At 44.0% G+C, this 27,288-nt stretch overlaps 1 protein-coding gene across 1 annotated transcript in view; it reads right to left on the reverse strand.

Annotated features, from left to right (window-relative positions):
* Positions 1-1,057: 1,057 nt before the first annotated feature.
* LOC124595546 (SET domain-containing protein SmydA-8) overlaps positions 1,058-27,288 on the reverse strand; it is a 262,407-nt gene continuing 236,176 nt past the window's right edge. Inside the window, exons 6-7 of the mRNA XM_047134324.1 lie at positions 8,778-9,116; positions 1,058-2,019 (exon numbers count right to left, since the gene is read on the reverse strand). Coding sequence (XP_046990280.1) covers positions 1,763-2,019; positions 8,778-9,116 — 596 coding nt within the window. The 3' untranslated portion in view covers positions 1,058-1,762. The remainder of the gene's footprint in view (positions 2,020-8,777; positions 9,117-27,288) is intronic.

The following is a 27,288-nucleotide window of genomic DNA, read 5'->3' on the forward strand; positions in this document are numbered from 1 at the left end:
CAGATGCTGGATTGAGTTGCGTTTTTTGCTTGTCACACGTCTAGAGTCCTCACGACTTGGTTTTGCAAAATAGCCGAAATCTAGTAGGAAGCACGATTTGACGCTATTCGGAGAGCGACCAAAGGTCCTTTCTTGGACCTCGTGGAAGACACTATTTACATGATATAGCTGTTCGGCAATACTGAGACGTATTAACTTCGAATAACGAATAGCGCGCAGTGTTGTGAAGTAGGGAAATGAGGCAGACGTAAAAACAAACGGAGAGCCAATGAAAGCCGTGAGTTTGGTGTAATAATCGCCCCGAGTGCCCTGTCTTACTTTTTCTCACCCCTGTCGAGGCAAATACTAGGCTCGCTACCAGAACCACAGAAAGGAGACACAGAAAGAAATGTTACAGCAAACAAAAACAGTGGTGTAAATGACTTATTCCCTATTTCAGGTTTGTTGTGTACATAGTTCCGCGTAGTCAGCGCGTACACAACTTTCCCACTAGAGCGCGCCCCGCTAAGCACAACAGCGCAGGCGCAGCGCTCGATCGTCTCCGCACTACGAGATGGCGCTGCCATAGAGACGGACCAAATTCTGCTTCCGCCAATCCGCGTATTAATATGTATCGCAGCGAATGAGACTGCTGCTAATATAGAACCTTTTCTCCTCGCGGATCACACTCGCGCAGTGATACACGAATGCGTGAGGTATTATAACGAGTGTACAGACCTCTGATTAGTCAGTCTGCATTTGTCCGCAACAGTCTGTACCAGTCTGCATTAGTTTGTACCAGTCTGTACGAGTTCTACATTTGTCTGTACGTCTATAGTCAAGTTTCAGTCTGCGCCTAATAAGATTACCATATTCCTGTAAATAGCCATGAGGATAAATGTATAGACACTTTTGTCAAGTAAATAGCATCCAGAACCAAGTTAAGTAATTTTTATGCTTGTTATTATTTTAATAAATGTGTGTGAAAATTAATGAAGTTCTCTTTAAAGTTGGTCACCGTCAATCTGGTACTCTAAGTGTGGAAGTGGCATTTCTATCGTCTGACCTAACGGCAGAAGATAAACACGCCACGATAAGACCACGAGACATATTGCTGACACTCGCCTACTTCGTTAGAGCGACAAGTCAAATAATCTGATGGTGTGTGTTCTGAAGGTCTTACAGTACGCACACCACAAGATTTAAGCTACGTTATGGAGCAAGGTAGCTCGCTTAGTGACTAATAGCCGAGCTACAGATCGCCAATAGGTTGTAGGACTTATCGTTTTTCCCACTTCTGACGATCATTAGTTGATGTCAGAAATGGGAAGCTGCACTGTGGTTCTGGGCCACGTCAAAGTTCGAAAGTTGCGAAGTCAGGACGATGCCTAGTAGAGCACTCACGACTCAGTCTAATCTTCGGGTTGATGACGGCTTTTCATGACGACAAGAGAAACATGCAACCACAGAAGTAAAAGGACGCTAATTCTAGGAACACAGATGCCACCATGCGAGGAACTGGTATAGGTGGGAATAGTTCCGAAGAAGAGACTGTCAGAGATAAACTGCCATCAAGGCCACTGGTAGGGAGTATTACAACACGTGTGAATGCAACTAGACTATTACGTAAACATATGGCGTTTGGTGTAAAGGAAGTGCACAGAACAATTGTAGTGTCCTCGCTAGAACCAGTAAAAATCCCATTTCTTATGGTGGTCCAGTCATTTGGCGAGCACTGTGACCAGTAGACACAGAGCCGCAGTGCTTGGGGACAGGAGCTGGGCTACTGGCGCTGCGCGTGCTGCTGGCGCATGTGGTCGAGCGAGGCGCGCAGCTGCAGCAGGCCGGCGGCGGCGGCGCGGCCCATGGCCGCCTCGTTGGTGGACGCGTCCTCCAGGGCCAGGATGGCCGCCGCCTCCGACAGGCACGCCGCCGCCTCCTCCATGCGCCGGCACATCTCCTTAGAGTCGATCTCACCGAACTCCTCCTTGTGCCGCGCCAGGTACATCAGCGGCGCGTGCAGCTCGTACAGCACCACGCCTGCAAACACCGAGGGTGCTCAGTATCTGAGGCTCCATTAACGTCGCCAATTGCCAATCAGCCACATGAGTTTTAAGTCAGCTGGAAAGAGGCTAGATTAACAGCTTAAAATCCTGTAGATATTGAATCTCTCGCCCAGTGCAAAGCACCAAGCGACTGGAATAAAGTGCAGGTGAGTCCTGTATACAGGGTGTAAATTTTAAGTTGACAAACCAGAATAACTCGAAAAATAAGCTTCACACGAAAAAATGTGTAGAATCCAAAGTTGATTATTTTCAAGGGGGACATCTGCTGGTGCTAAAATTAGCCCACCACCCCAGCCCCTTGCGGATGGGGGGGTTGGGTTGGGTTGTTTTGGGGGAAGAGACCAAACAGCGATGTCATAGGTCGCATCGGATTAGGGAAAAATGGGGAAGGAAGTCGGCCGTGCCCTGTCAAAGGAACCATCCCGGCATTTGCTTGAAGCGATTTAGGGAAATTACGGAAAACCTAAATCAGGATGGCCGGACGCGGGATTGAACAGTCGTCCTCCAGAATGCGAGTCCAGTGTGCTAACCACTGCGCCACCTCTCTCGGTTCCTTGGGGGTGGGGCAGGAGGTAACTTTAAAATTTCAAATGAGAACCCTCATTTTTTATTGCAGAATCAGATTCTACACTTAAAACTACGTACATTTTGTCTTAAACATTTGTTTTGGTTCTTGGTTGTTGGCCCTGTAATTCAAGAAAATCCATGTTCTCATTTTTGCGTCGAAAATGGTTACGATTAAATAAAAAATACTTACTTACTTCGTAAATTTTGATTCACTAAAACTAAAACTCTGCCGCTCTCTCCATAGGGTGGAGTTTGAGAGAGAGGAATTACAGTTTTACAAATGTTGACCCAAATATTAATTTTTTCCGCAGATTCGGATAAATTTTGTTTGTTCCGTGGTCATGAGGCCACACAATTTTCATTATCAAACAAATCATCTGACTAGCTAATTAAGAGGGAGAGTTTTAGTTTTAGAGAACCAAAATTTACGAAGTAAATAAGTATTTTTTACCTATCCGTAACCATTTTCCACGCAAAAATGAGAAAATGGATTTTCTTGAAGCCGGCCGGAGTGTCAGTGCGGTTCTAGGCGCTACAGTCTGGAACCGCGAGACCGCTACGGTCGCAGGTTCGAATCCTGCCTCGGGCGTGGATGTGTGTGATGTCCTTAGGTTAGTTAGGTTTAAGTAGTTCTAGGTTCTAGGGGACTGATGACCTCAGAAGTTGAGTCCCATAGTGCTCAGAGCCATTTGAACCATTTGATTTTCTTGAATTACAGCGCCAACTACCAAGAAGCAAAACAAATGCTTAAGACAAAATGTACGTAGTTTTTTACATAGAATCTGTTTCTGCAATAAAAATTGGAGGTTCCTATTTGAAATTTTTGCAACAGCCTTGCCGCAGTGGATACACAGGTTCCCGTGAGATCACCGAAGTTAAGTGCTGACGGGCGTGGACGGCACTTGGATAGGTGACCATCCAGGCCGCAATGTGCTGTTGCCATTTTTCGGGGTGCACTCAGCCTCTTGATGCCAATTAAGGAGCTACTCGACCGAATAGTAGCGGCTTCGGTAAAGAATACCATCATAACGACCGGACGAGCGGTGTGCTGACCCCACGCCCCTCCTATCCGCATCCTCAGCTGAGGATGGCACGGTGGTCGGATGGTCCCGGTAGGCCACTCGTGGCCTGAAGGCGGAGTGTTTTTATTTTAAATTTTAAAGTTGGCCTCCACCCCATCCCCATGGGGCTGGGGTGGTGGGCTAATTTTACCACCAGCAGATATCCCCCTCGAAAGTAATCAACTTTGGATTCTACACATTTTTTCGTGTGATGCTTATTTTTCGAGTTCTTCTGGTTTGTCAACTTAAAATTTACACCCTGTATGATAGGGTAACAGAAAGGACTCACAAAATTACAGACCAATATCCCCAACATCGGTTTGCTGCAGAATTCTAGACCATATTCTGAGTACGAATGTAATAAATCTCCTTGAGCAGGAAAACTTTATGTCCACTAATTAGCACAGTTTTCGAAACCATCGCTCGTGAGAAGCTCAGCTTGGCCTTTTCTCGCATGATATACTGTGAACTACGGATGATTGAGTAACATCGGGCGTAGTCTGCAACCGTGTCTCACTCCCTTCCCAACCACTGCTTCCCTTTCATGCCCCTCAACTCTTATAACTGCCATCTGGTTTCTGTACAAATTATAAATAGCCTTTCGCTCCCTGCATTTTACCCCTGCGACCTTCAGAATTTGAAAGAGAGTATCCCAGGCGAATTAATAATCGTGAAAATGTATACTCCTTTGCATTCGGCCCATCTGCTTACGTATCGACTGCCACTACTCACGCATAACGATCACGATTACGGAGACCGATAATAGAGCATTGACACGAATTGAAAGGAAGAAAAAGTAAACTGGCTATGAGTATATGATGGAACCACCCAAGACTGACTGGATTTTACGGGATGTCTACATTAGGATAGATGGACAGGGATTTACGCTTCACTGCTCTCGATTATGATTCCATTGCCTTAAACACTGTCAACACTTTCTTCGGTTCTAAGCTGTAAGGGTTTATTTATTTTCTATGTCCATTGAAACAAGCTTCGCAGAAAACTGAGATCTTCTGGTGTGAAAAGTTCATCCAGCTGGTAGAACTGCAGTAGGTGGCCACGTATTTGCGCTTAACCACATCTGATTCATCTGAGAGGGGGCTCCACTACTGACACATGTATCAATTTATTTACAGACCCACGTAGAATGCTGTATTTTTTCCTCTATTAACTTCCCGCGCGGACAGAACTGATAGCACATCCGTAACCACAAATGTGAGCACATACAGTGCCTGGGATCGTGCCAATGGATTGAACAGTGACGATCAATGTATTCAACAAACATTCTGTTTCAAAACTGACCCTTGCACGTTATTGTCATGTCCACCGTTAATAGCTGAATATATTACGACATCCTGTCGGCACCTGTAAGCGCACATTTTAGGCTGCTCTATTTAAAAATAGGTCTGTTAACAAGTCAAGCCTAAATTTGCTGTATTTGTGATCTGCTCATTTGTAGACGCCACTTATTGGCCTATAAGACCGAAATTAGCCAATGGGTGGTTCAAATGGCTCTGAGCACTATGGGACTTAACTACTGTCGTCATCAGTCCCCTAGAACTTAGAACTACTTAAACCTAACTAACCTAAGGACATCACACACATCCATGCCCGAGGCAGGATTCGAACCTGCGACCGTAGCAGTCGCGCGGTTCCGGACTGCGCGCCTAGAACCGCTAGACCACCGCGGCCGGCAATTAGCCAATGGTGCGAAAGGTAACAAAGAAATAAATTGTTAATCAAGCAACAGCAAGAGGGAAACCATTACAATATCCTTGAACAAATTTACTACTGAGGTACCCAGCATGATGAAAATGTATGAACTGATTGTTCTCATTCCTGCATAGCTTAAAATCTGTTGAGCAGTAATAAGACAAAAACAAAAAAATGCATTTTACTAACAAAAAAACAATGATTGCTGAACACTGGGTGACTTTTAACCCTTTGAGTACCAGTGGGTTCTGCCTCAAATCACTAATTTATTAATTTTTAGTTTGAAATACCAGAGCCTTCCGAGTGAAACCACCGATCCTATTGCAAGATAATGACCTCTAGTTATGCACTGAGGTATTTCTACGAATGTAGTTCATTTAGGCCTCACTTACAGCGATCAAAGCAGCAGTTGTCGCGGAGACTGTGCTACATGATTATAGAAGATAGTGACTTTTTTGTGATCATATAGAGGAGGCCACTGTCAGCAAAAGTAAGCATGTCTAAACTTACCGTAACGTAAATCTGAGTTTGTACTACTGCTTTTTGAAGCCACTGAGGCAGTCTTTACTTTTGATACAAATTTATTACAGTTTAGGCCCATTTTTGCTTGATATTTAGGACCATACTTTATCTTAGGCCTTATGAGTTCATTGTAGCTTCGAGATGGATCGAGTTTATGAAGAATGCGGAATTTGCTTTCACACAGAAAAAATAAGATGCTGAAAACTGTATCTTCCGTTGGTTCCAAAGTGAAACCATCTCCTTAAAATATTTGATTTTTTACTTTTTGCCAGTTTCTTCTTTTATCGTTGCTTACTATGATAAGAAAGATTAGTTTTGTGAAAAATTTTTAAAGTAATACACTGACAGAAGAAAATCGCAGCACCAAGAAACAGTTGTGGGACATCGAAAGTTGGTAACCGTGTTTATACATCTGAAATGTGCTATCTATTCAAATCTCGCACTAGTCACATAAGAGTGGCGCTAGTAGAGCCTCTATGAGGAAGCAAATCAGATTTGCCTTAAATAGACGCTATAACGGTCGTGAGCGTTAGCTGCCTTTGAGATTGCACGCTGTGAGCTGATATTGGTCAGTGGTGCCTTTACGACGACAAAGACACAATTATCAACACCGCCCCTGAGTTTGAACGACGTTGTGTAATGGGGCTATGAGAAGCTGGGTATTCCTTCTGCGATACTGCAGACACATTTGGCACGAATGTAGCCATTGTACACCATTGATGGCAGCGGGGGTATCGAGAGCGTACGGTCGCAAGAAGTCCGGACTCCGGACGGCCACGTGGCTCTACCGAGAGGGAAAACCATGGTGTTCGGTGTATGGCGCTGGTGCATCGTAGTACATCTGCGGCGACATTCTGATCAGCAGTTGGTGGTACAGTGACACAACGAACTGTTACAAATCGGTTACTTCAAGGACAGCTCCGAGCCAGATACCCTGTACTGCACATTACACTGACCCCAAACCGCCGCCATTTGCGACACAGGTGGTGTCGAGCGAGAGTTCAGTGGAGGACAGGGTGGAGGTCTGTTGTGTTTTCTGATGAAAGCTGATTCTGCCTCCGTGGCAGTGATGGCTGCATGTTGGTTAGAAGGAGACAGGTTGGGAGCTTACAACCAACCTGTCTTCACGCTGCACACACTGGATCTACATCTCGGGTTATTTTCGGGGATGTGATATCATATAACAGCAGGAGCACTCTCGTGGTTATCGCAAGCACTCTGACTACAAATTTGTACGAAGTCTGGTGATTCGACCTGTTGTGCTGCCATTCATGAACAGCATTCTACGTATCGTTCTCCAACAGGATAACGTTCGCCCACATACCGCTGTTGTAACCCAGCTTGCTCTACAGGTAGTGGACATGTTTGCTTGGTCTACTCGCTCACCAGATCTGTCTCCAGTGAAGCACATATGGGACATCATCGGCCGACAACTCCAGCGTCAAACACAGACTGCATTAACCGTTCTTATATTGACCGACCAAGTGATACAGACATGGAATTCCACCCCACAAACTGATATTCGCCACATGGACAACACAACGCCATTTGCGTGCTTGCATTCAACATTCTGCAGTTACACAGGTTATTTCACATTTGCAATGGCTTATCTCGCAATACATTAATCTGTGATCTTGCAATGCTACTAGACAAACGTATTACCAAAATTTCATTGTTGTTGGTGTTGTTGTGGTCTTCAGTCCGGAGACTGCTTTGATGCAGCTCTCCATGCTACTGTATCCTGTGCAAGCTTCCTCATCTAAAAATGGTTCAAATGGCTCTGAGCACTATGGGACTTAACATCTTAGGTCATCAGTCCCCTAGAACTTAGAACTACTTAAACCTAACTAACTTAAGGACATCACACACATCCATGCCCGAGGCAGGATTCGAACCTGCGACCGTAGCAGTCCCGCGGTTCCGGACTGCAGCGCTTAGAACCGCACGGCCACCACGACCGGCTTTCCTCATCTCCCAGTACCTACTGCAGCCTACATCCTTCTGAATCTGCTTAGTGTATTCATCTCTTGGTCTCCCTCTTCGATTTTTACCCTCCACGCTGCCTACCTGTACTAAACTGGTGATCCCTCGATGTCTCAGAACATGTCCTACCAACCGATCCCTTCTTCTAGTCAAGTTGTGCCACAAGCTCCTCTTCTCCCCAATTCTATTCAATACCTCCTCATTAGTTATGTGATCTACCCATCTAATCTTCAGGATTCTTCTGTAGCACCACATTTCGAAAGCTTCTATTCTCTTCTTGTCTAAACTATTTATCGTCCACGTTTCACTTCCATACATGGCTACACTCCATACAAATACTTTCAGAAACGACTTCCTGACACTTAAATCTATACCCGATGTTAACAAATTCCTCTTCGTCAGAAACGCTTTCCTTGCTATTGCCAGTCTACATTTTATATCCTCTCTACTTCGACCATCATCAGTTATTTTGCTTCCCAAATAGCAGAACTCCTTTACTACTTTAAGTGTCTCGTTTTCTGATCTAATTCCCGCAACATCACCCGATTTAATTCGACTACATTCCATTATCCTCGTTTTGCTTTTGTTGATGTTCATCTTATACCCTCCTTTCAAGACACTGTCCATTCCGTTCAACTGCTCTTCCAAGTCCTTTGCTGTCTCTGATAGAATTACAATGTCATCGACGAATCTCAAAGTCTTTATTTCTTCTCCATGCATTTTGATACCTACTCAAAATTTCATTACCTACAAAATTTCATTACCCAACATTAATTATTTTTTGGTGTTGTGATTTTTTTTCAATCAGTGTTTTTTTCATGTTGTTGGAACTCAGAGGGTTAAGTAAGCTAATCAGTGCATCAGGGAAGTGTCCGTTTGCGCCTACCTCTGAGGCGCGAGAGGCCCGGCTCGACGACGTCAGCGACGGCGAGCAGGTCGCGGCAGAGGTCGACCTTGCGCTCGAGCAGCACGTCGGGCAGGTCGTCGAGCAGGTAGTCGTCGACGCGGCCGTACAGCTGGCACAGCGAGTGGCGCATCTGCGACATGTAGGCGTGGCGCGGGTGCAGCACGCTGCGGTACTTGCGGAACAGCGTCTCGCGCGCCTCCACGCTGTCGCCCGCCTCCACCATCTGCAGCTCGTTCGAGATCAGCTGCAGCACGCGCCGCACCGCCTCGCCGCGCGTGCAGAACTCGCAGCGCGTGCACCGCCACTGCGCGCTCGGCTCTGTTGGCACACACGGAAGCACACACGCCACCCGTCACCAGTGCACTGTCCATCGCACCGTCTGAAAATCTTACATTAAGGGGGGTAGGACGTCAAACGGGCCGACTTGGAGCAGGAGAGGCACCACGGGACATTTTATTTTCTACTGTCTATACTTTTACAAATAAATTCATAAAACTTTGTCAGCATGACCAGGAAGGATTCAGGATTCACACTCATATCAATGGAAGTACAAAAACATAACAAAATAATTTTTTTTAGATATGAAATTTCATCATTTTTTCACTTGTTGCTATAGGTACATTTTTCTTCACAAGTAAGAGAGACTCTTTGATGAATTTTGCACAGCATAAAACCATACTTACAGGTGTATGAACTCTAGAATTTTCCAAATCTATTAAAAACTGTGGTAAAAATTGAGATAATTAACTACAAAATTTGATTTTTTTCTAAACATAAAGTTTAAAACGTAACAGCTCATTCATTTTTTTTATAAATTAAATAGATTCTAGAGTTTCATACACCTGTAAGTATGGTTTGTATGCTGTGCAAAATTCATCAGAGAGTCTCTCTTACTTGTGAAGAAAAATGTACCTATAGCAACAAATGCAGCCAATAGTAAGCGGAAAGAATGATGAAATTTCACAAGTAAAAAAAATTATTTTGTTATGTTTTTGAACTTCCACTGCTATGAGTGTGAATCCTGAATCCTTCCTGGTCATGCTGACAAAGTTTTATGAATTTATTTGTAAAAGTATAGACAGTGGAAATTAAAATGTCCTGTGGTGCCTCTCCTGCTCCAAGTCGGCCCGTTTGACATCCTACCCCCTTAGCAAAAAATATTTCGGTACAACTAACAAAAGCAGTCTTCACACTGGAAGTGTTTCTCGTCGCGAATCACGCCAGACGTGACGTCCATCGTGGTATCTGCACGCTCTGAAACGACCTGTCACATCTCACGGAACACAACACAATCATCGTGATTTGCGACCACAGCGCTATCCAGCAGCAATTCCCGGCTACATCTGGCGAGCAGATCACACATTTTCTTTACGAAAATGGACGCGCGTAAAATAGTTGCGCTAACTCTATTCGCAACTCTCGAAGAAGGCCGTAGAAAATCGCAAAGAAGATTCTGGACTCGTCGCTGGCTGGATGGCGAATTCCTGGGAGAGAAACACAACGTAATGCTGTACAACTATCTGAGATACATCAAGTAAAAGTTATTCGTTATCTCAACCGAATCTCCGTCTCATTTTCGGTTTGACATTGTAGCTAAAGGCATAGTGTCTCATGACAGTTTACGCAAGCATAATATCGATGTGTATCGACTGCCGTCACTCTGTAGTAACGTTTTTGATCGCGGCGATTTCGAGATACGAATCTGTTTCGTAGTTTCATTAGAATGGAAAAGGAGACTTTTTCGAAGCTCCTGACCATTTTGGAAAACGATATTTACCTCCAAGATAAAAAACATAAGGCAGTCCATAAAACCAAGCCATACAGGATGGTCGGAAATCGCCGTTACAGACTTCTAGGACTTGTAGAGGGGAGTGAGCACATCGTATTTTGAATAGGAACCCATGTCCGGAAACGTCATCCAACGAGACTACAGAGCGTCAAAGTTACAGGCGCGGGCGTCTGTAAATGTACGTATACACGGGGTGATTCCGTGATGATGTTACAGACTTTCTAGGATGATGGAGAACGATACATGTATTAATTTGAAGTAAGGATCCCTCTAACGGAAACGAACGAGTCGAAAGTTATAAACGAAAACCGTTCTGATACTTCTGACAGTTGAATACATGTACGAGTTCTTGTGTTGCGAAGAGTGTAGGGTTCTTAACTTTCAGTGGTGGTACTGTGCACAAAAGCGAGAAAAAATGTCCAATAAATGTGGGCTCTAAAGTGCGTACCTTAACAGCTACGAACACTTGCTCAGTAGAGGAGATGTGTTTCACATTAGCGAAGATGAACGAATGGTCATAGCTCCTCAGGTATGCAATTTAGAGCCCACGTTTATTGGACATTTTTTCTCGTTTTGCCCACACTACCACCACTGAAAGTTACTAAGCCTACACTCTTCGGAACACAAGAACCGGTACATGTATTCAACTGTCAGAGGTATCAGAACGGTTTTAGTTTATAACTTTCGACTCGTTCGTTTCCAGTAGAGGGATCCTTACTTCAAATTAATACATTCATCTTTCTCCATCATCCTAGAAAGTCTGAAACATCATCACGGAATCACCCCGTGTATACGTAGAGTTACAGACGCCCGCGCCTGTAACTTTGACGCTCTGTAGTCTCGTTGGCTGCCCCGCAAGGGTAGCCGAGAGCGCTAACGCGCTGCTTCCTGGACTCGGGTAGGCGCGCCGGCCCCGGGTCGAATCCGCCCGGCGGATTAACGACGACGGTCGATGTGCCGGCCAGCCTGGATGCGGTTTTTAGGCGGTTTTCCACATACCGCTAGGTGAATACCGGGCTGGTCCCCATGTTCCGTCTCAGTTACACGGCTCGCAGACATTTGAACACATTTACACTATTCCATGGATTACACTAGATGCAGAGAGTTGGGGTACACTAATTCCGTCCCAGGGGGTATGGGATGGCGGCAGGAAGGGCATCTGGCCACCCCTTAACCATTAACATGCCAAATCCGATTAACGATGGCTGACCCTGCGTAACTGTGGGACAAGGCTCAAGCAATAGATAGATAGACAGTCTCGTTGGATGACGCTACCGGACATGGGTTCCTATTCAAAATACGATGTACTCACTCTCCTCTACAAGTCCTAGAAGTCTGTAACGGGAATTTCCGACCACCCTGTAGTTATATACCGGCTGAATTACCTACAACTTGCACCGCAAATATTGCGGAAATTTAAAGTGCTGTTGATGTGCAGTTTTCACAGATTGCATTGCTAGTCAGGGGCTCATACTGTTAGCCTATCAACAGGTATTTTTTGTGCAAACATACACCTTTTTAAATGGAACAATTCCTACTGTTATTAACAAACTAAAGGTAGGGTAAATTAGAATGTCAGTGACCTGCTGCAGGATTCGAGTGTAAGTCGTTTGCGAGATATTTTATTTTGCGAAGTTCCCACACCGACACTTGTTTGTGCCGTTCAACCTGCGTATTGCTAGGTACGATGTTGTTATGTCTGCGTATAGTGTGCTTATGTGTCCCTTGAGTGCACTGCGACTCGCTAGTCAGTTACTGTGTGACAGTCCAGAGTGGACGATGGGATTTAGCAATGCAGAAAAAGCAGACATGCTCATAGTGTTTGGAAAGTTTAGGAAGAATGCAGTTCGTTCTTGTACGGTATATAAGGCAAGGTATCCCTATAGACGTCAACCATCTCGGCACTTGTCTATCAATTATTTATCAACCTCTTCAATCAGTAACGACAGAAGAGGGGGACATTCATGTTCTTGCTGCTTTTGCAGTTGATCCACACGTTAGCACCCCTGCGATCGCACGAGTAAGTGGCATCAGTCAGGCAAGTGACCTACACATTCTCCATCCCTATCACATCCCTCTCCATCAGGAGCTGGGTGGAAACAATTATGAGAATCGTGTTAACTACCGTACATGAGCATTACGACAGGATACTCCAGATGTATCATGTATCTTGTTTAGCGATGAAGCTACATTTACAAATCATCGACAGGTAAACCGCCGAAACATCCACTATTGGTCTGTTGGTTATCTCCACTGGCTTCGACAGATGGAACGTCAGCGTCCTTAGAGTATAAACGTGTGGTGCGGAACAGTGAACTATCAGGTCACAGGTCCGTTTTTTCACAGACGGAACATTGAACGCGCACAAGTATCGCAGCCACCTGACAGACCAACTTCCATGAATACTAGAAGACGTTCCTCTGCAGGCTGGGAGGAAGCTATGGTACAAGCATGATGGTTCTCGATCCTGTAGCGCACGAAGTTCAACAGCATGTCTTCACGAATTGTTTCCAAATCATTTGATTATACGCAGAGGACCTGTGCCCTGGCCGGCCCGTTTCCCGAATTTGACGCCTGCAGATTTTTTTCTGTGGTGTAACCTGAAACACGCTGAAATGCTAGCACGTGTGCAGCAGTCGTTCCATACCAGAATGGAAGAGTGTATTACCGCTACCGGTGGTCTCTTTGAACACAACCTGTGTTGGTCAATAGTCTCGTTACTGGTCAGAATTCACATACCTAGTGTGTGCACTTGTATTGTTCTTTAGTGTGTGCTACCACAGGTACTGTACAAATGACGGTGTGGGAACTTTTCAAAATACGATATTTCGTAAACGATCGCACTAGAATCCTGCAACAAACACCACTGACATTCTAATTTACCCTACTTGGAGTTTGTTATTAACAATAGGAATTGTTCCATTGAAAAAGGTGTATGTTTGCACAAAAAATACACTCCCTATGTGTTTTTACACCCTGTTGATGGGCTAACAGCATGAGCCCCTGACTAGCAATGCAATCTGTGAAAACTGCACATCAATAGCACTTTAAATTTCCGCAATATTTGCGGTGCAAGTTGTAGGTAATTCACCCGGTATATAACTACAGGGTGGTCGGAAATTCCCGTTACATACTTCTACGACTTGTAGAGGAGAGTGAGTACATCGTATTTTGAATAGGAACCCATGTCCGGAAACGTCATCCAGCGAGACTATCTATCTATCTATCTATCGCTTGAGCCTTGTCCCACAGTTACGCAGGGTCAGCCATCATTAATCGGATTTGGCATGTTAATGTTTAAGGGCTGGCCGGTTGGCCTTCCTGCCTCCATCCCGTACCCCCCAGGACGGAATTAGTGTACCCCAATTGTCTGCGTCGAGTGAAATCCATGGAATAGTGTGAATGTGTTCAGATGTCTGCGAGCCGTGTAACTGAGGCGGAACATGGGGACCAGCCCGGTATTCACCTAGCGGTATGTGGAAAACCGCCTAAAAACCACATCCAGGCTGGCCGGCACATCGGCCGTCATCGTTAATCCGCCGGGCGATTTGAACCGGGGACTGCGCGCCCACCCGAGTCCAGGAAGCAGCGCTCTCGGCTACCCTGGCGGGTCATCCAACGAGACTACAAAGCGTCAAAGCTACAGGAGCGGGCGTCTTTAAATGTACATATACACGGGGTAATTCCGTGATGATGTTTCAGACTTTGTAGGACGATGAGAAAGACAAATGTATTAATTTGAAGTACGGATCCCTGTACCGGAAACGAACGAGTCGAAAGTTATAAAAATGGTTCAAATGGCTCTGAGCACTGTGGGACTTAACATCTAAGGTCATCAGTCCCCTAGAACTTAGAACTACTTAAACCTAACCTAAGGACATCACACACATCCATGCCCGAGGCAGTATTCGAACCTGCGACCATAGCGGTCGCGCGGTTCCAGACTGAAGCGCCTAGAACCGCTCGGTCACACCGGTCGGCCGAAAGTTATAAACGCAAACCGTTCTGATACCTCTGACAGTTGAATACATGTACCGCTTCTTGTGCTGCGAAGAGTGTAGGCTTGATAACTTTCAGTGGTGGTAGTGTGGACAAAAGCGAGAAAAAATGTCCAATAAACGTTGGCTCTAAATTGCATACCTGAGGAGCTATGACCATTCGTTCATCTTCGCTAATGTGAAACACATGTCAATAGGTATTGTTCCATTTAAAAAGTGTGTGTTTATACAAAAAATTCATTTTCTAAGTGTCATCAGGATCGGTTGATTGGCTAACGATACGAACCCCTGGCTACCAATCCATTCTGTGAAGACCGTACATCAATTGCATTTTCCACTTCCGTAATATCAGCGATGCGATTTTTAGGTGATTCACCCTGTATAGTACACACTACGTGAAGACTACATCTAAAAAGGTTATTCTTTGATATTTAACTATGACAAATTGTACCCAAACGACCCGTTCTTGATAGATCATCATTATGCGACAGAATTGAAATGGTATAATTTCATCGCACACACATTATAACACCAGCATTATCAATTACAGTAAGCCTTTAACTGCCGATATGTAATTTCCTGTCATTTTATTATATCAAATAGACAGTAAAACGATGTGTTTTCGAGTGATCCTCAATTTGATGATGCTTTCGGACAGCTCATATTCATACCACGTACTCTTTAACAAAACAACCCACAAAATACGGAGTATAACACCATGTAATATGTCGGCTCCTAAATTCTGCTTGTGACACAAAAACTATGTGGCATCTCACTGGCCACGATCTCCTTCACGAGGCAAAAATCTGACATGACAGACCCTTCATTTTACACTTCGCAGTATAGTGGAACGTGGAATTCCACGCTGTGACGTCATAAGCTGCTCGTCCACGTGCGTATCCAGGTCCCGTGAGAGGACGGCTTTAGGCCCAAAACCAACAGTAACTGCGGTCCATTAGTGGTGTTCCGTCTGCCTGCCCATATAGCACGGTAGCAGAGTGCTCTATTAGCTACATACACATCCAGACCCGCCGCCAGCATGACGACCGCTGACTCCGTGTGGAGGTAGGAATGAGCGTGACTTTTGCGAGGAGTCTTCTCACAGAACCTTCCATATGTATTAATGAGCGCAAATATCATGATCACCTGCTTAATGGCGTGCTGGTCCACCTCTGGAACGCAGTACAACAACGATTCTGTGTGGTGCTGATTAGATAAGTCCTTGGTAGGTTTCCAGACGTATGTAGCAGCTGTTGTCTACGAACAACTCGCACGATTTCTCTAAATTAAGAGCCCTTCGGTTGTGGATGTGGATCTGGCACCCAAAAATATCCCAAATATGTTCCATCTTGTTCAAATCAGACGTATCTGACGGCCAAGATATCAAAGGTCGTTCACTATCCTGCCCCTCAAACCACTGCAGCACGGTTCTGGCCTTGTGTACCAACATTTATCATGCTGGCAGATGCCATCACCGTCGGGGAAACCATCTAGCATCAACGGGTGCAGGTTGTCAGCAGTAATGTTCACGTAGTCCACAGCTGCCGTGGTACTTCAACTACAGGTCCCACGGAAGCCCAGGTCCCCAATAGCTTAATACTGCCGACACCAGCCTGAGCTCCCTTGGATGACGACGTATTCGAACACGACTAACGATCTAGTGCAGCAAAAATTAGACTCATCCATTTCCGTTGATCGACGGTCCTATCTCGATCAGCCCGTGGCCGCTGAAATCGACATGGAACACGTGGGGATAATGTTCTATGACGTGCGCTGAATGGTGTGCTCCAAAACACTTGTCACTCCGCCAGCACTACAGCCTGTCGTCAGGTCTGCCACAGATCGCCGCCTGCCTCCTTCCACGTTCTGTGATGGACCATGGTCATCCAGCACCTTGTCTCCCGTTCATTGTTTCACCGTGCTTCAACTGCTTTACATACACGCTCACGGCAGTAGCATCCAAACAGCTGATCAGCTTCGCTGTTTCCGAGACGCCCCTTCCCAGGCACGGGTCCTTAGCAATCTGCCATTTGTCAAACGTGCTTACGTGAGTGGATTATCAAAGTTGCTGCCATTATCGTCGCTAGAATGATGACACACTCGTCTCTGCTCATTTTATACAAGGTGATTCACGAAGGTATGCAAATATTTTAATATGTTATTCTACAAGTAAGACTAAAGAAAAAAAGTCCATATAAACATAGGCCTGTAAATATTTAGTTACGGAGTTGCGGCTAATAAAAGATTTTGCCTGAAATTTAGCAACTTCACTAATATGAAGCCATCGCAAAACTGTACGAGATTAAAATAAAGCACGATTTCTATTTATTTTGCTGTTACTGATCTGGTGATTCTAATCAAACATGTCTCTGACGTGTATCTGCAGTAGTTTTCCAGAACATCCACAGAAGCAAAGAAGTAATTACGCAAAATTTTCAATTTATTAACTACTTGGGCCAATTTGCTGCTACAGTCTGGAACCGCGCGACCGCTACGGTCCAGGGGACTGATGACCCCAGAAGTTAATTCCCATATTGCTCAGTGTCATTTCATTTCAACCCAATTTGCTCTTTAAATTCCAGACAATTGCACAAAGTTTTCAACAGAAGTTGTAGAGAATTTAATTTTGGAAAAATGATGGTAATAACGTTACCTGAAACTGTATGAATGTGTCAGAACCAGTCTCCCATAACATTCGAATTACTCCACTAACGATGAAAGGAGAAAATATAAAAATGCAGTAAATGAAGCAGGCAAAAAGGAATACAAACGTCTCAAAAATGAGATCGACAGGAAGTGCAAAATGGCTAAGCAGGGATGGCTAGAGGACAAATGTAAGGATGTAGAGGCTTGTCTCACTAGGGGTAAGATAGATACAGCCTACAGGAAAATTAAAGAGACCTTTGGAGAGAAGAGAACCACTTGTATGAATATCAAGAGCTCAGATGGCAACCCAGTTCTAAGCAAAGAAGGGAAGGCAGAAAGGTGGAAGGAGTATATAGAGGGTTTATACAAGGGCAATGTACTTGAGGACAATATTATGGAAATGGAAGAGGATGTAGATGAAGACGCAATGGGAGATAAGATACTGCGTGAAGAGTTTGACAGAGCACTGAAAGACCTGAGTCGAAACAAGGCCCCGGGAGTAGACAACATTCCATTAGAACTACTGATGGCCTTGGGAGAGCCAGTCATGACAGAACTCTACCATCTGGTGCGCAAGATGTATGAGACAGGCGAAATACCCTCAGACTTCAAGAAGAATATAATAATTCCAATCCCAAAGAAAGCAGGTGTTGACAGATGTGAAAATTACCGAATTATCAGTTTAATAAGTCACAGCTGCAAAATACTAACGCGAATTCTTTACAGACGAATGGAAAAACTGGTAGAAGCGGACCTCGGGGAAGATCAGTTTGGATTCCGTAGAAATGTTGGAACACGTGAGGCAATACTAACCTTACGACTTATCTTAGAAGAAAGATTAAGAAAAGGCAAACCTACGTTTCTAGCATTTGTAGACTTAGAGAAAGCTTTTGACAATGTTAACTGGAATACTCTCTTTCAAATTCTGAACGTGGCAGGTATAAAATACAGGGAGCGAAAGGCTATTTACAATTTGTACAGAAATCAGATGGCAGTTATAAGAGTCGAGGGGCATGAAAGGGAAGCAGTGGTTGGGAAAGGAGTGAGACAGGGTTGTAGCCTCTCCCCGATGTTATTCAATCTGTTTACTGAGCAAGCAGTAAAGGAAACAAAAGAAAAATTCGGAGTAGGTATTAAAATTCATGGAGAAGAAGCAAAAACTTTGAGGTTCGCCGATGACATTGTAATTCTGTCAGAGACAGCAAAGGACTTGGAAGAGCACTTGAACGGAATGGACAGTGTCTTGAAAGGAGGATATAAGATGAACATCAACAAAAGCAAAACAAGGATAATGGAATGTAGTCAAATTAAATCGGGTGATGCTGAGGGAATTGGATTAGGAAATGAGACACTTAAAGTAGTAAAGGAGCTTTTCTATTTAGGGAGTAAAATAACTGATGATGGTCGAAGTAGAGAGGATATAAAATGTAGACTGGCAATGGCAAGGAAATCGTTTCTGAAGAAGAGAAATTTGTTAACATCGAGTATAGATTTAAGTGTCAGGAAGTCGTTTCTGAAAGTATTTGTATGGAATGTAGCCATGTATGGAAGTGAAACATGGACGATAACTAGTTTGGACAAGAAGAGAATAGAAGCTTTCGAAATGTGGTGCTACAGAAGAATGCTGAAGATAAGGTGGGTAGATCACGTAACTAATGAGGAGGTATTGAATAGGATTGGGGAGAAGAGAAGTTTGTGGGACAACTTGACTAGAAGAAGGGATCGGTTGGTAGGACATGTTCTGAGGCATCAAGGGATCACCAATTTAGTATTGGAGGGCATCGTGGAGGGTAAAAATCGTAGAGGGAGACCGAGAGATGAATACACTAAACAGATTCAGAAGGATGTAGGTTGCAGTAGGTACTGGGAGATGAAGAAGCTTGCACAGGATAGAGTAGCATGGAGAGCTGCATCAAACCAGTCTCAGGACTGAAGACCACAACAACAACAACAATTCGTTATCACCAGCCGGTAGCATTAGCGTCACAGCTGCCATAAATAAACACCGTATCGACGTGGTCCTTTGTCATAAGTTTGAAAGTCATCCCTGTTTCATAAATAATCTACAAACTACGTAGTTACTACCGTATGTGGTTTCACTTAAATACACTGTTGTTATTATGTTATTTCACTGAACAATACAGAAAACTAACTCGTTTCAAGGTTAGGAAACGACTGAAATAACTCACTATCGTTGCCAACAACGACCTTAACATTTCTACATTCTTAACCGAAAGTAAACAAAGTTATTTGTAAAATAATCTTTGCTTCTCTGGATGTTCTGGAAAACTACTGCAGATACAAGTCTGGGACATGTTTAATTAGATTTGCCAGATCAATAACAACAAAATAAATGAAAATCGTGCTTTACTTCAACCTCATACAGTTTTGCGATGGCTTCATGTTAGCGAAGTCGCTAAATATCAGACAAAATCATTTTTTTTTTTTTTTTTTGCCGTTACTCCGTAATTAAACATTTGCGGACCTATGTTTATAAGAACTCTTTCCTTTCGTTTTACTTGTAGAAAAACATATTAAAATATTTGCGTATCTTCGTGTATCAGCCTGTATACGTTCCTTAGCGCGTCCCGTGCACCCATCGCCACCAGGCGGCATCCAATTTGGCGGTGGGCAGTTATAATATTCTGACTTATCGGAGTGTATAAACGCGAGCCTTGCTTAAAGTAACAGAAAGCCGAATAAAGTGATGGTAACAATTTCCATTATGGGAAGTTAACTTAAAGAACGGGGTTTCACATATGTAACTAATACAAACCTTGACCATCAGAAATACTTAAATCTAGACTTCCAGTGAGATTGCCAACATTGCTTACAGTATTAGGGATCCAGTTTTTCAGCTCGAAGACAATGCGTGTAGTATCGAGGTGCACCTAAGCCTTAGAAATGGTACGATGGTCGTTCCGAAACTAACGCCTCCCATTTATTTTCATGGAGATGACCTCAGATATAGGAAGCAAAATAACACACTTACATGGAGAAAGATTCCAGCTACGTACTGTCAGTTTTACACATAGTCACCACCGCTCTTTGTGCATTGCATTCAACGATGATAAGATCCTGCATGCCGCGCTTGAAGAAACCTGAAACAAGTGAGTCTAGCCGCTATATTACAACTCTGTAAAACATTGGTACGATCTATTTTAACAGTCTAAAAGGGATGGGAGCTTGAGAGTGCTAGTTCACGTCTATATAGTGGCTCTGGCTACAGAGTTCCATGGTCGTAGAACTGCTGCGGGATGTGGCGTTACCGTCTTGCAAGGGGAAGTTTTCTTCACTGGTCTGACTACAAATTCGGGCTGTCAGCGTAGTTACTGTCGTCTCATAGCGTTCTGAATTGACAGCTGGTTAGGCTCCAAGACATCCAAAAGAATCACGACCGGCCTGTCCTATAAGACAGTGAACATCACTTTGCCTGCAGATGGCTGAATCTTTATCTTCTTCTTCGTTGAGGAATGGGCACGTCACCACTCCGTGGACTGACTTTTGGATTCTTGTTCGTAGAGGCGATATCACGTCTCCTTTCATGGTGTTTAGAAAATTGCCGCCTTCAGCCTCATATTGGTCCAGCAGACAAATTTTTCAGGCAAGGTTTTTTTGGTCTGTTGTAAACATATGCGGGGTCCATCTCGCACACATTTTGCGATAACCAAGATTGAGCAAGAATTTATCCAAGGCATTGCAGCCGACATTCAGTTGTATACAGGGTGTCACCTAACGTTACCGCTGGATGTATTTCGTAAACCACATCAAATACAGACGAATCGAATCCACAGACCGAACGTGAGGAGAGGGGCTAGTGTAATTGGTTAATACAAATCATAAAAAAATACACGGAAGAATGTTTTTTAACACAAACCTAGGTTTTTTTAAAATGGAACCCCGTTAGTTTTGTTAGCACATCTGACCATGTAAACAAATACGTAATCAGTGCCGTTTGTTGCATTGTAAAATGTTAATTACATCCGGAGATATTGTAACCTAAAGTTGACGCTTGAGTACCACTCCTCCGCTGTTCGATCGTGTGTATCGGAGAGCACCGAATTACGTAGGGATCCAAAGGGAACTGTGATGGACTTTAGGTACAGAAGAGACTGGAACAGCACATTATGTCCACATGATAACACCTTTTTATTGGTCTTTTTCACTGACGCACATGTACATTACCATGAGGGGTGAGGTACACGTCCACACGTGGTTTCCGTTTTCAATTACGAAGTGGAATAGAGTGTGTCCCACTGGAAACGCGTCGACGTATGTGGTACCAGCACGATGGTGCACATGCACATTCCGCAATTAACACTAGGCTGACCCTTGACAGGATGTTCGACGGGCGTTTCATAGGACGTGGAGGACGCATAAATTGGCCAGCCCGTTCTCCTGATCTTATACCTCTGGAATTCTTTCTGTGGGGTACGTTAAAGGAGAATGTGTACCGTGATGTGCCTACAACCCCAGAGGATATGAAACAACGTATTGTGGCAGCCTGCGGCGACATTACACCAGATGTACTGCGGCGTGTACGACAGTCATTACGCCAGAGATTTCAATTGTGTGCAGCAAATGATGGCCACCACATTGAACATCTATTGGCATGACATGTCGGGACACACCCTATTCCACTCCGTAGTTGAAAACGGAAACCACGTGTGTACGTGTACCTCACCCCTCATGGTAATGTACATGTGCGTCAGTGAAAAAGACCAATAAAAAGGTGTTAGCATGTGGACGTAATGTGCTGTTCCAGTCTCTTCTGTACCTAAGGTCCATCACCGTTCCCTTTGGATCCCTACGTAATTCGGTGCCCTCCGATACACACGATCGAAGAGCGCAGGAGTGGTACTCAAGCGTCAACTTTCGGTTACAATATCTCCGGATGTAATTAACATTTTACAATGCAACAAACGGCACTGATTACGTATTTGTTTATATGTTCAGACGTGCTAACAAAACTAACGGGGTTCATTTAAAAAAAACGTAGGTTTGTGTTGAAAAACATACTTCCGTGCATTTTTTTATGGTTTGTATTAACCATTACACTAGCCCCTCTCCTCACGTTCGGTCTGTGGAATCGGTTCGTCAGTATTTGATGTGGTTTACGAAATATATCCAGCGGTAATGTTAGGTGACTCACCCTGCATATGATACCTGTGTCTAGAGTTGCGCTCTACGAAAACCACGGTTCGGTAATTTTGGTGCAGTGCGCAAATGACGTAGTAAATGGTTCGATTACCGGTAGTATTGATATGACTGGTAGGGATGGAAACGTAAAGGAATGTGTAAGAGAGAAACTGGGAACCATCGACCTTTTTTTTTTGTCTGTCTGGTTGGTTGTTTTTCACATATTTAGAACGGCACAGCATTTACTGTTAGTCCATTGTGTATGATATATCCTTAAAGAATATAAATTGCATTTCATAAGTAATAGAAATTATTTGATCGCGTAACTTGTGCGCTTTTATGTAACCAAAGCAATTATTTTTGATGCAAATACAGTCTACAAGCAAAAGCATAAAAAATATAAAATTGTTGATGATATATTTGTACTCAATGCAGTGTTCTTAATCGCGATCAAATGCAAGAGTTACCTGTTATTGTTGATAAATTCGGAAGTTGTTTACAAGTAACAGAAGTATTTTTTATATAAATCCAACGAAGTACTGAAGCGATGTTTGATATATTTTCGTTTTGCGTTTTTTTAAATTTTATTTTACCTTTTTGTTGAGGAAACTGCGTTTTCTAGCGTTATGTTATAGGTGTATATTGTTTTCTTTATTTTTACTACAACCCTCTGTTTCAGATTATAAATCAACAATTTTCGAATTGAACCTGAATTAAACATTGAAAACTTCAGTTTTGCTCTAGATTCTGTTTACTCTCAAGTAACAGATAGGAGGATAACAATGGAGAACAAAAACGTTCTGTAGGTTACCCGGTCCTTTATATATCCTCACCCACTTTCTAGATGGTTAACCATTCCCGGGTTTTAGGCAAATCAAGTAAGGCAATGATTGAATACGTAACTAGGTGATCGTTATGGGCTAACGCCTTATACGTATGCAACATTCTAATGTACATGTTACGCAGGTACGACCTTAACAGACCAAAGCCACTAGGAAAACTACCGTAGTCTTCGCTTACTTATGGTACTCTACGGGAGACTACAGTAGTTTTACAGCTGTACCTATGTTGTATTCCACCGATCATCATGGATGAATTGACTGAGACTCTGAGCAGAGTTAACTGGGACGTGTCTTGTGTTCATGCTCTTCGCCACTACTGAAACGCTGCACCCTCCACCTCACATTATTAATGTCTACTATGTCGTCCCCGTACGCCTTCATCAAACGTCGATGGATTTCAGCTGACGTACTTCGCTTAACAATGAGGAATTCGATGACACATAACTATTTCATACGCAACTCGGTGTCAGACATCATTTTGGAATGCTCTCTGCTGATGCTATATCTGTCACAGCACAACAAAACCATCAATAGTGGTAATAGAAGCAGTTCTGTTCGTTCGCTAATCACTTTTAAAAGGATGTTAGACATGTCATAGGGTTATAGTTTGAGAACAAAAAACATAGTTCATATATACAGGCATTTAAATACTTACAGACCTAGTCTGACAAGAATGTAAAACCGCGGATAACGTAAATCAGGATGGCCGAATGGAGACTGGAGACTATTCTGAGAATGAAATTTTCACTCTGCAGCGGAGTGTGCGTTGATATGAAACTGCCGGACAGATTAAAACTGTGTGCGGACCGAGACTCGAACTCGGGAACGTTGCCTTTCGCGGGCAAAGTGCTCTACCGACTGAGCTACCCAAGCCCGACCCATAATCCCCCCTCACAGCTTAATATCTGCCAGTACCTCGTCTCCTGCCTTCCAGACTTCACAGATGCTCTCCTACGAACCCTGCAACAATGGCACTCCTGGAAGAAAGGATATTGTGGAGACAAGGCTTAGCCACAGACTGGGTGGTGTTTCTAGAGTAAATTTTTCTCTCTGCAGCGGAGTGTGCACTGATATGAAACTTTCTGGAAGATTAAAACTGTGCGCTGGACCGGGGCTAGAACCCGTGACCTTTACTTTTCGGGGGCAAGTGCTCTACCAACATTTTTTGTTTTGTTTTTGTTAATCACAGCTTATGGTGTACGTTCGTGATTGGAAGAGCATCGGACGACTCTACATCTCCCTGAGAAGCAGACTACCCTAATTTAAATCCAATCGAGAATCTGTGGGACCTACTCGATCAGGCTGTTACTGCCATAGATCCTCAGCCGAGAAACTACGAGTTGTGCAGCTGACCACGGCACTGGAGTCGGCATTGCTCCGCATCTTTGCCGGTACCTTCCAGAACCTCACTGACTCTCTTCCTGCACGTCTTGCAGCGATCCGCGAAGCAAAATGTCATTATTCAAGCTTTTGACAGTTGGTCACATTAATGTGAGTGGGCAAGTGAGTGGGTCGAATAGGATGATAATTTTTCAGCGGTAAATGCACCCATTCGGATTGAACTTAGGGCCGGCCGCGGTGGTCGTGCTGTTCTAGGCGCTCCAGTCCGGAACCACGCGACTGCTACGGTCGCAGGTTCGAATCCTGCCTCGGGCATGGATGTGTGTGATGTCCTTACGTTAGTTAGGTTTAAGTAGTTCTAAGTTCTAGGGGACTGATGACCTCAGATGTTAAGTCCCATAGTGCACAGAGCCATTTGAACCATTTTTTGAACTTGGGAAAAGACTGCTACCAAATTTCCAGAAAGAGCATGTTCATAATTTTCCCTCATCTGATTATTCAGGCTGATTGTAATTAAAGTTAAACTTTCAAAACGCTGTAGAAATAACACCACTGATCAGAATGACGTCAGACTGCAACGGAATATTATCGGAGAAGGGGAAAAACGTATGACAGAAGAAGAAAAGTAGTGTGAAAATTGATCAATAGATGGCGCTGTATGTGTCAGAATACGTAAATGAAAACACCTGTCATACGCGCGACCATTTGAAGTTGGTGTAAACACGCCGGGTACATAGCTTTTCCTCCTTTCGCGTCTGCTACGTTCGCCATGATTGTCTCGATGCAGGATGGCGCACTGCTTCTAAGGCTGTATTACAAGAATGATGACTGTGCACACGTCGCTCTGCAGCAGTTCCGGACGCTGAAGGCTTTGAAAAAAGGCGTTGGTCCGATGACTGCCGTGGGTCTGGAGAAAATGATTCGGAGATTCGAAAAGACGGATTCTTTTGGTGTGCAATCTGGTAGAGGGAGGAAACGAATTGATTCGACGTCAGTGGAAGCATTGGCCACAGCATTGCAGGAGGAGACAAGTGGTGGTGTGCAAACGTGTAGTGTACGGAGAATTGTCCGAACTTTGAACATATCCGTGAGCACGGTGCGCAAAATCCTACGAACTATCCTTCTTTGTATCCCTTGAAAATTACCCATGTGAACGAGTTGCTTCCTGTTGATCTGCCAGCAAGAGAGAACTTTGCTTTAGAATTTCTTGTTCGCATGGGAGAGGACAATGATTGGCCTTAGACGATTTTGTGGTCAGACGAAGCCCACTTCCATCTGATAGGATATGTCAATACACAGAATTGTCGAATGTGAGCAACGGAAAATCCCCACGCAAATCAACCAGTACCACTTCACCCTGAAAAGGTCACTGTGTGGCGCGAGGTTTACGGCGTCATTTATCATAGGGCCATATTTTTATGAAGACACTGGTGCTTCCGGCCCTGTTAGCTGTACCGTCACTGGTAAGCGCTATGAGTGTCTTTTGCGCAACGACGTCATTAAAGCTCTCCAACAGCGTGGGTGTGTGGACGGGATCATTTTTATGCAAGATGGCGCACCTCCGCACATTGCAAATCCAGTTAAGCAGCTACTGAAGCGCCATTTTGGAATTGCTAGAATTATCAGCCGCCATTTCCCTAGAGCCTGGCTCTTCCGATAACCTGATCTTAGTCCGTGTGACTTCTGGCTGTGGGGCTATCTGAAAGATGTTGTATTCAGTGTTCCGACTGCAAAATTAGCTACATTGACGGCACGCATTGCGAAACACATTCTGAACGTGACTCCGAGAACACTTCGATCAGTTGTTTTTCGATTTCAACTTGCTGCAGAAAACGGTGAACAGCACAGAGAACATGTTTGGCGCCAGTCACACGGATTAATAATCGGATTTGATTTTGATTGATGTTTTATTCTGTTTTTGGCCTGAGGACAATTAAAAACCGAAGTGATTGACGTTTTTTATGCGGTTTTTGGCCTCAGAACAATTAAAAATCGATTTTTCCCATCCGATGTGGTATGACCTTGCCGTGGTGGATGGGTTTACGCAACCAACAGTATCACACCTGTACACCCATGCACACTGAGTAGTACAGTTTAACGTCCAACCTACACCTTAGGCATTGTTGTATGATTGACCAGCTGCGACGTAGTCGCGTATATGAACAGTGATCCAATACTGTCGATTGTTTTTATTCCAGTCTTTGATCACAATATCAATTCTTTCGACGATGACCGGTTTCACTCAGTAATGACCATCCTCAGATCTTTTCTACACGATGTCCTAAAGTGATAAGGCCATAATGGCATCGTCAAAACATATAAATATATTCAGCACAGCATCGTCACATAGATCTAAAATACGGTGCAGAATAGTCCACATCGTCCACACAGTCATTTTTGCAACTAAAAAAAAAAAAAAAATGCAAAAATGACTGTGTGGATGGTGTGGCCTATTCTGCACCGTATTTTAGATCTATGTGACGGTGCCGTGCTGCGTATATTTATAAGTTTTGACGATGCCATTACGGCCTTATCCCTGCAAAATTCTATGAGTGAATTACGCTTCCTACTTGACCATCTATATACTCGCAGAATCGAGGCGCAAAGTAGTACAGTACTATTATTATTCCATGAGCGCATAATTACTCTTTGTAATATTCTCTCTGGTGTGTTGAGGGAACTTCTGGGATCTTCTCCGTGCCGAATAGCCGCATTGAATAATTGTAATTTTGCTA

Source organism: Schistocerca americana, chromosome 2, assembly GCF_021461395.2.
Source record: "Schistocerca americana isolate TAMUIC-IGC-003095 chromosome 2, iqSchAmer2.1, whole genome shotgun sequence".
In the NCBI taxonomy this organism is placed as follows: Eukaryota; Metazoa; Arthropoda; class Insecta; order Orthoptera; family Acrididae; genus Schistocerca; species Schistocerca americana.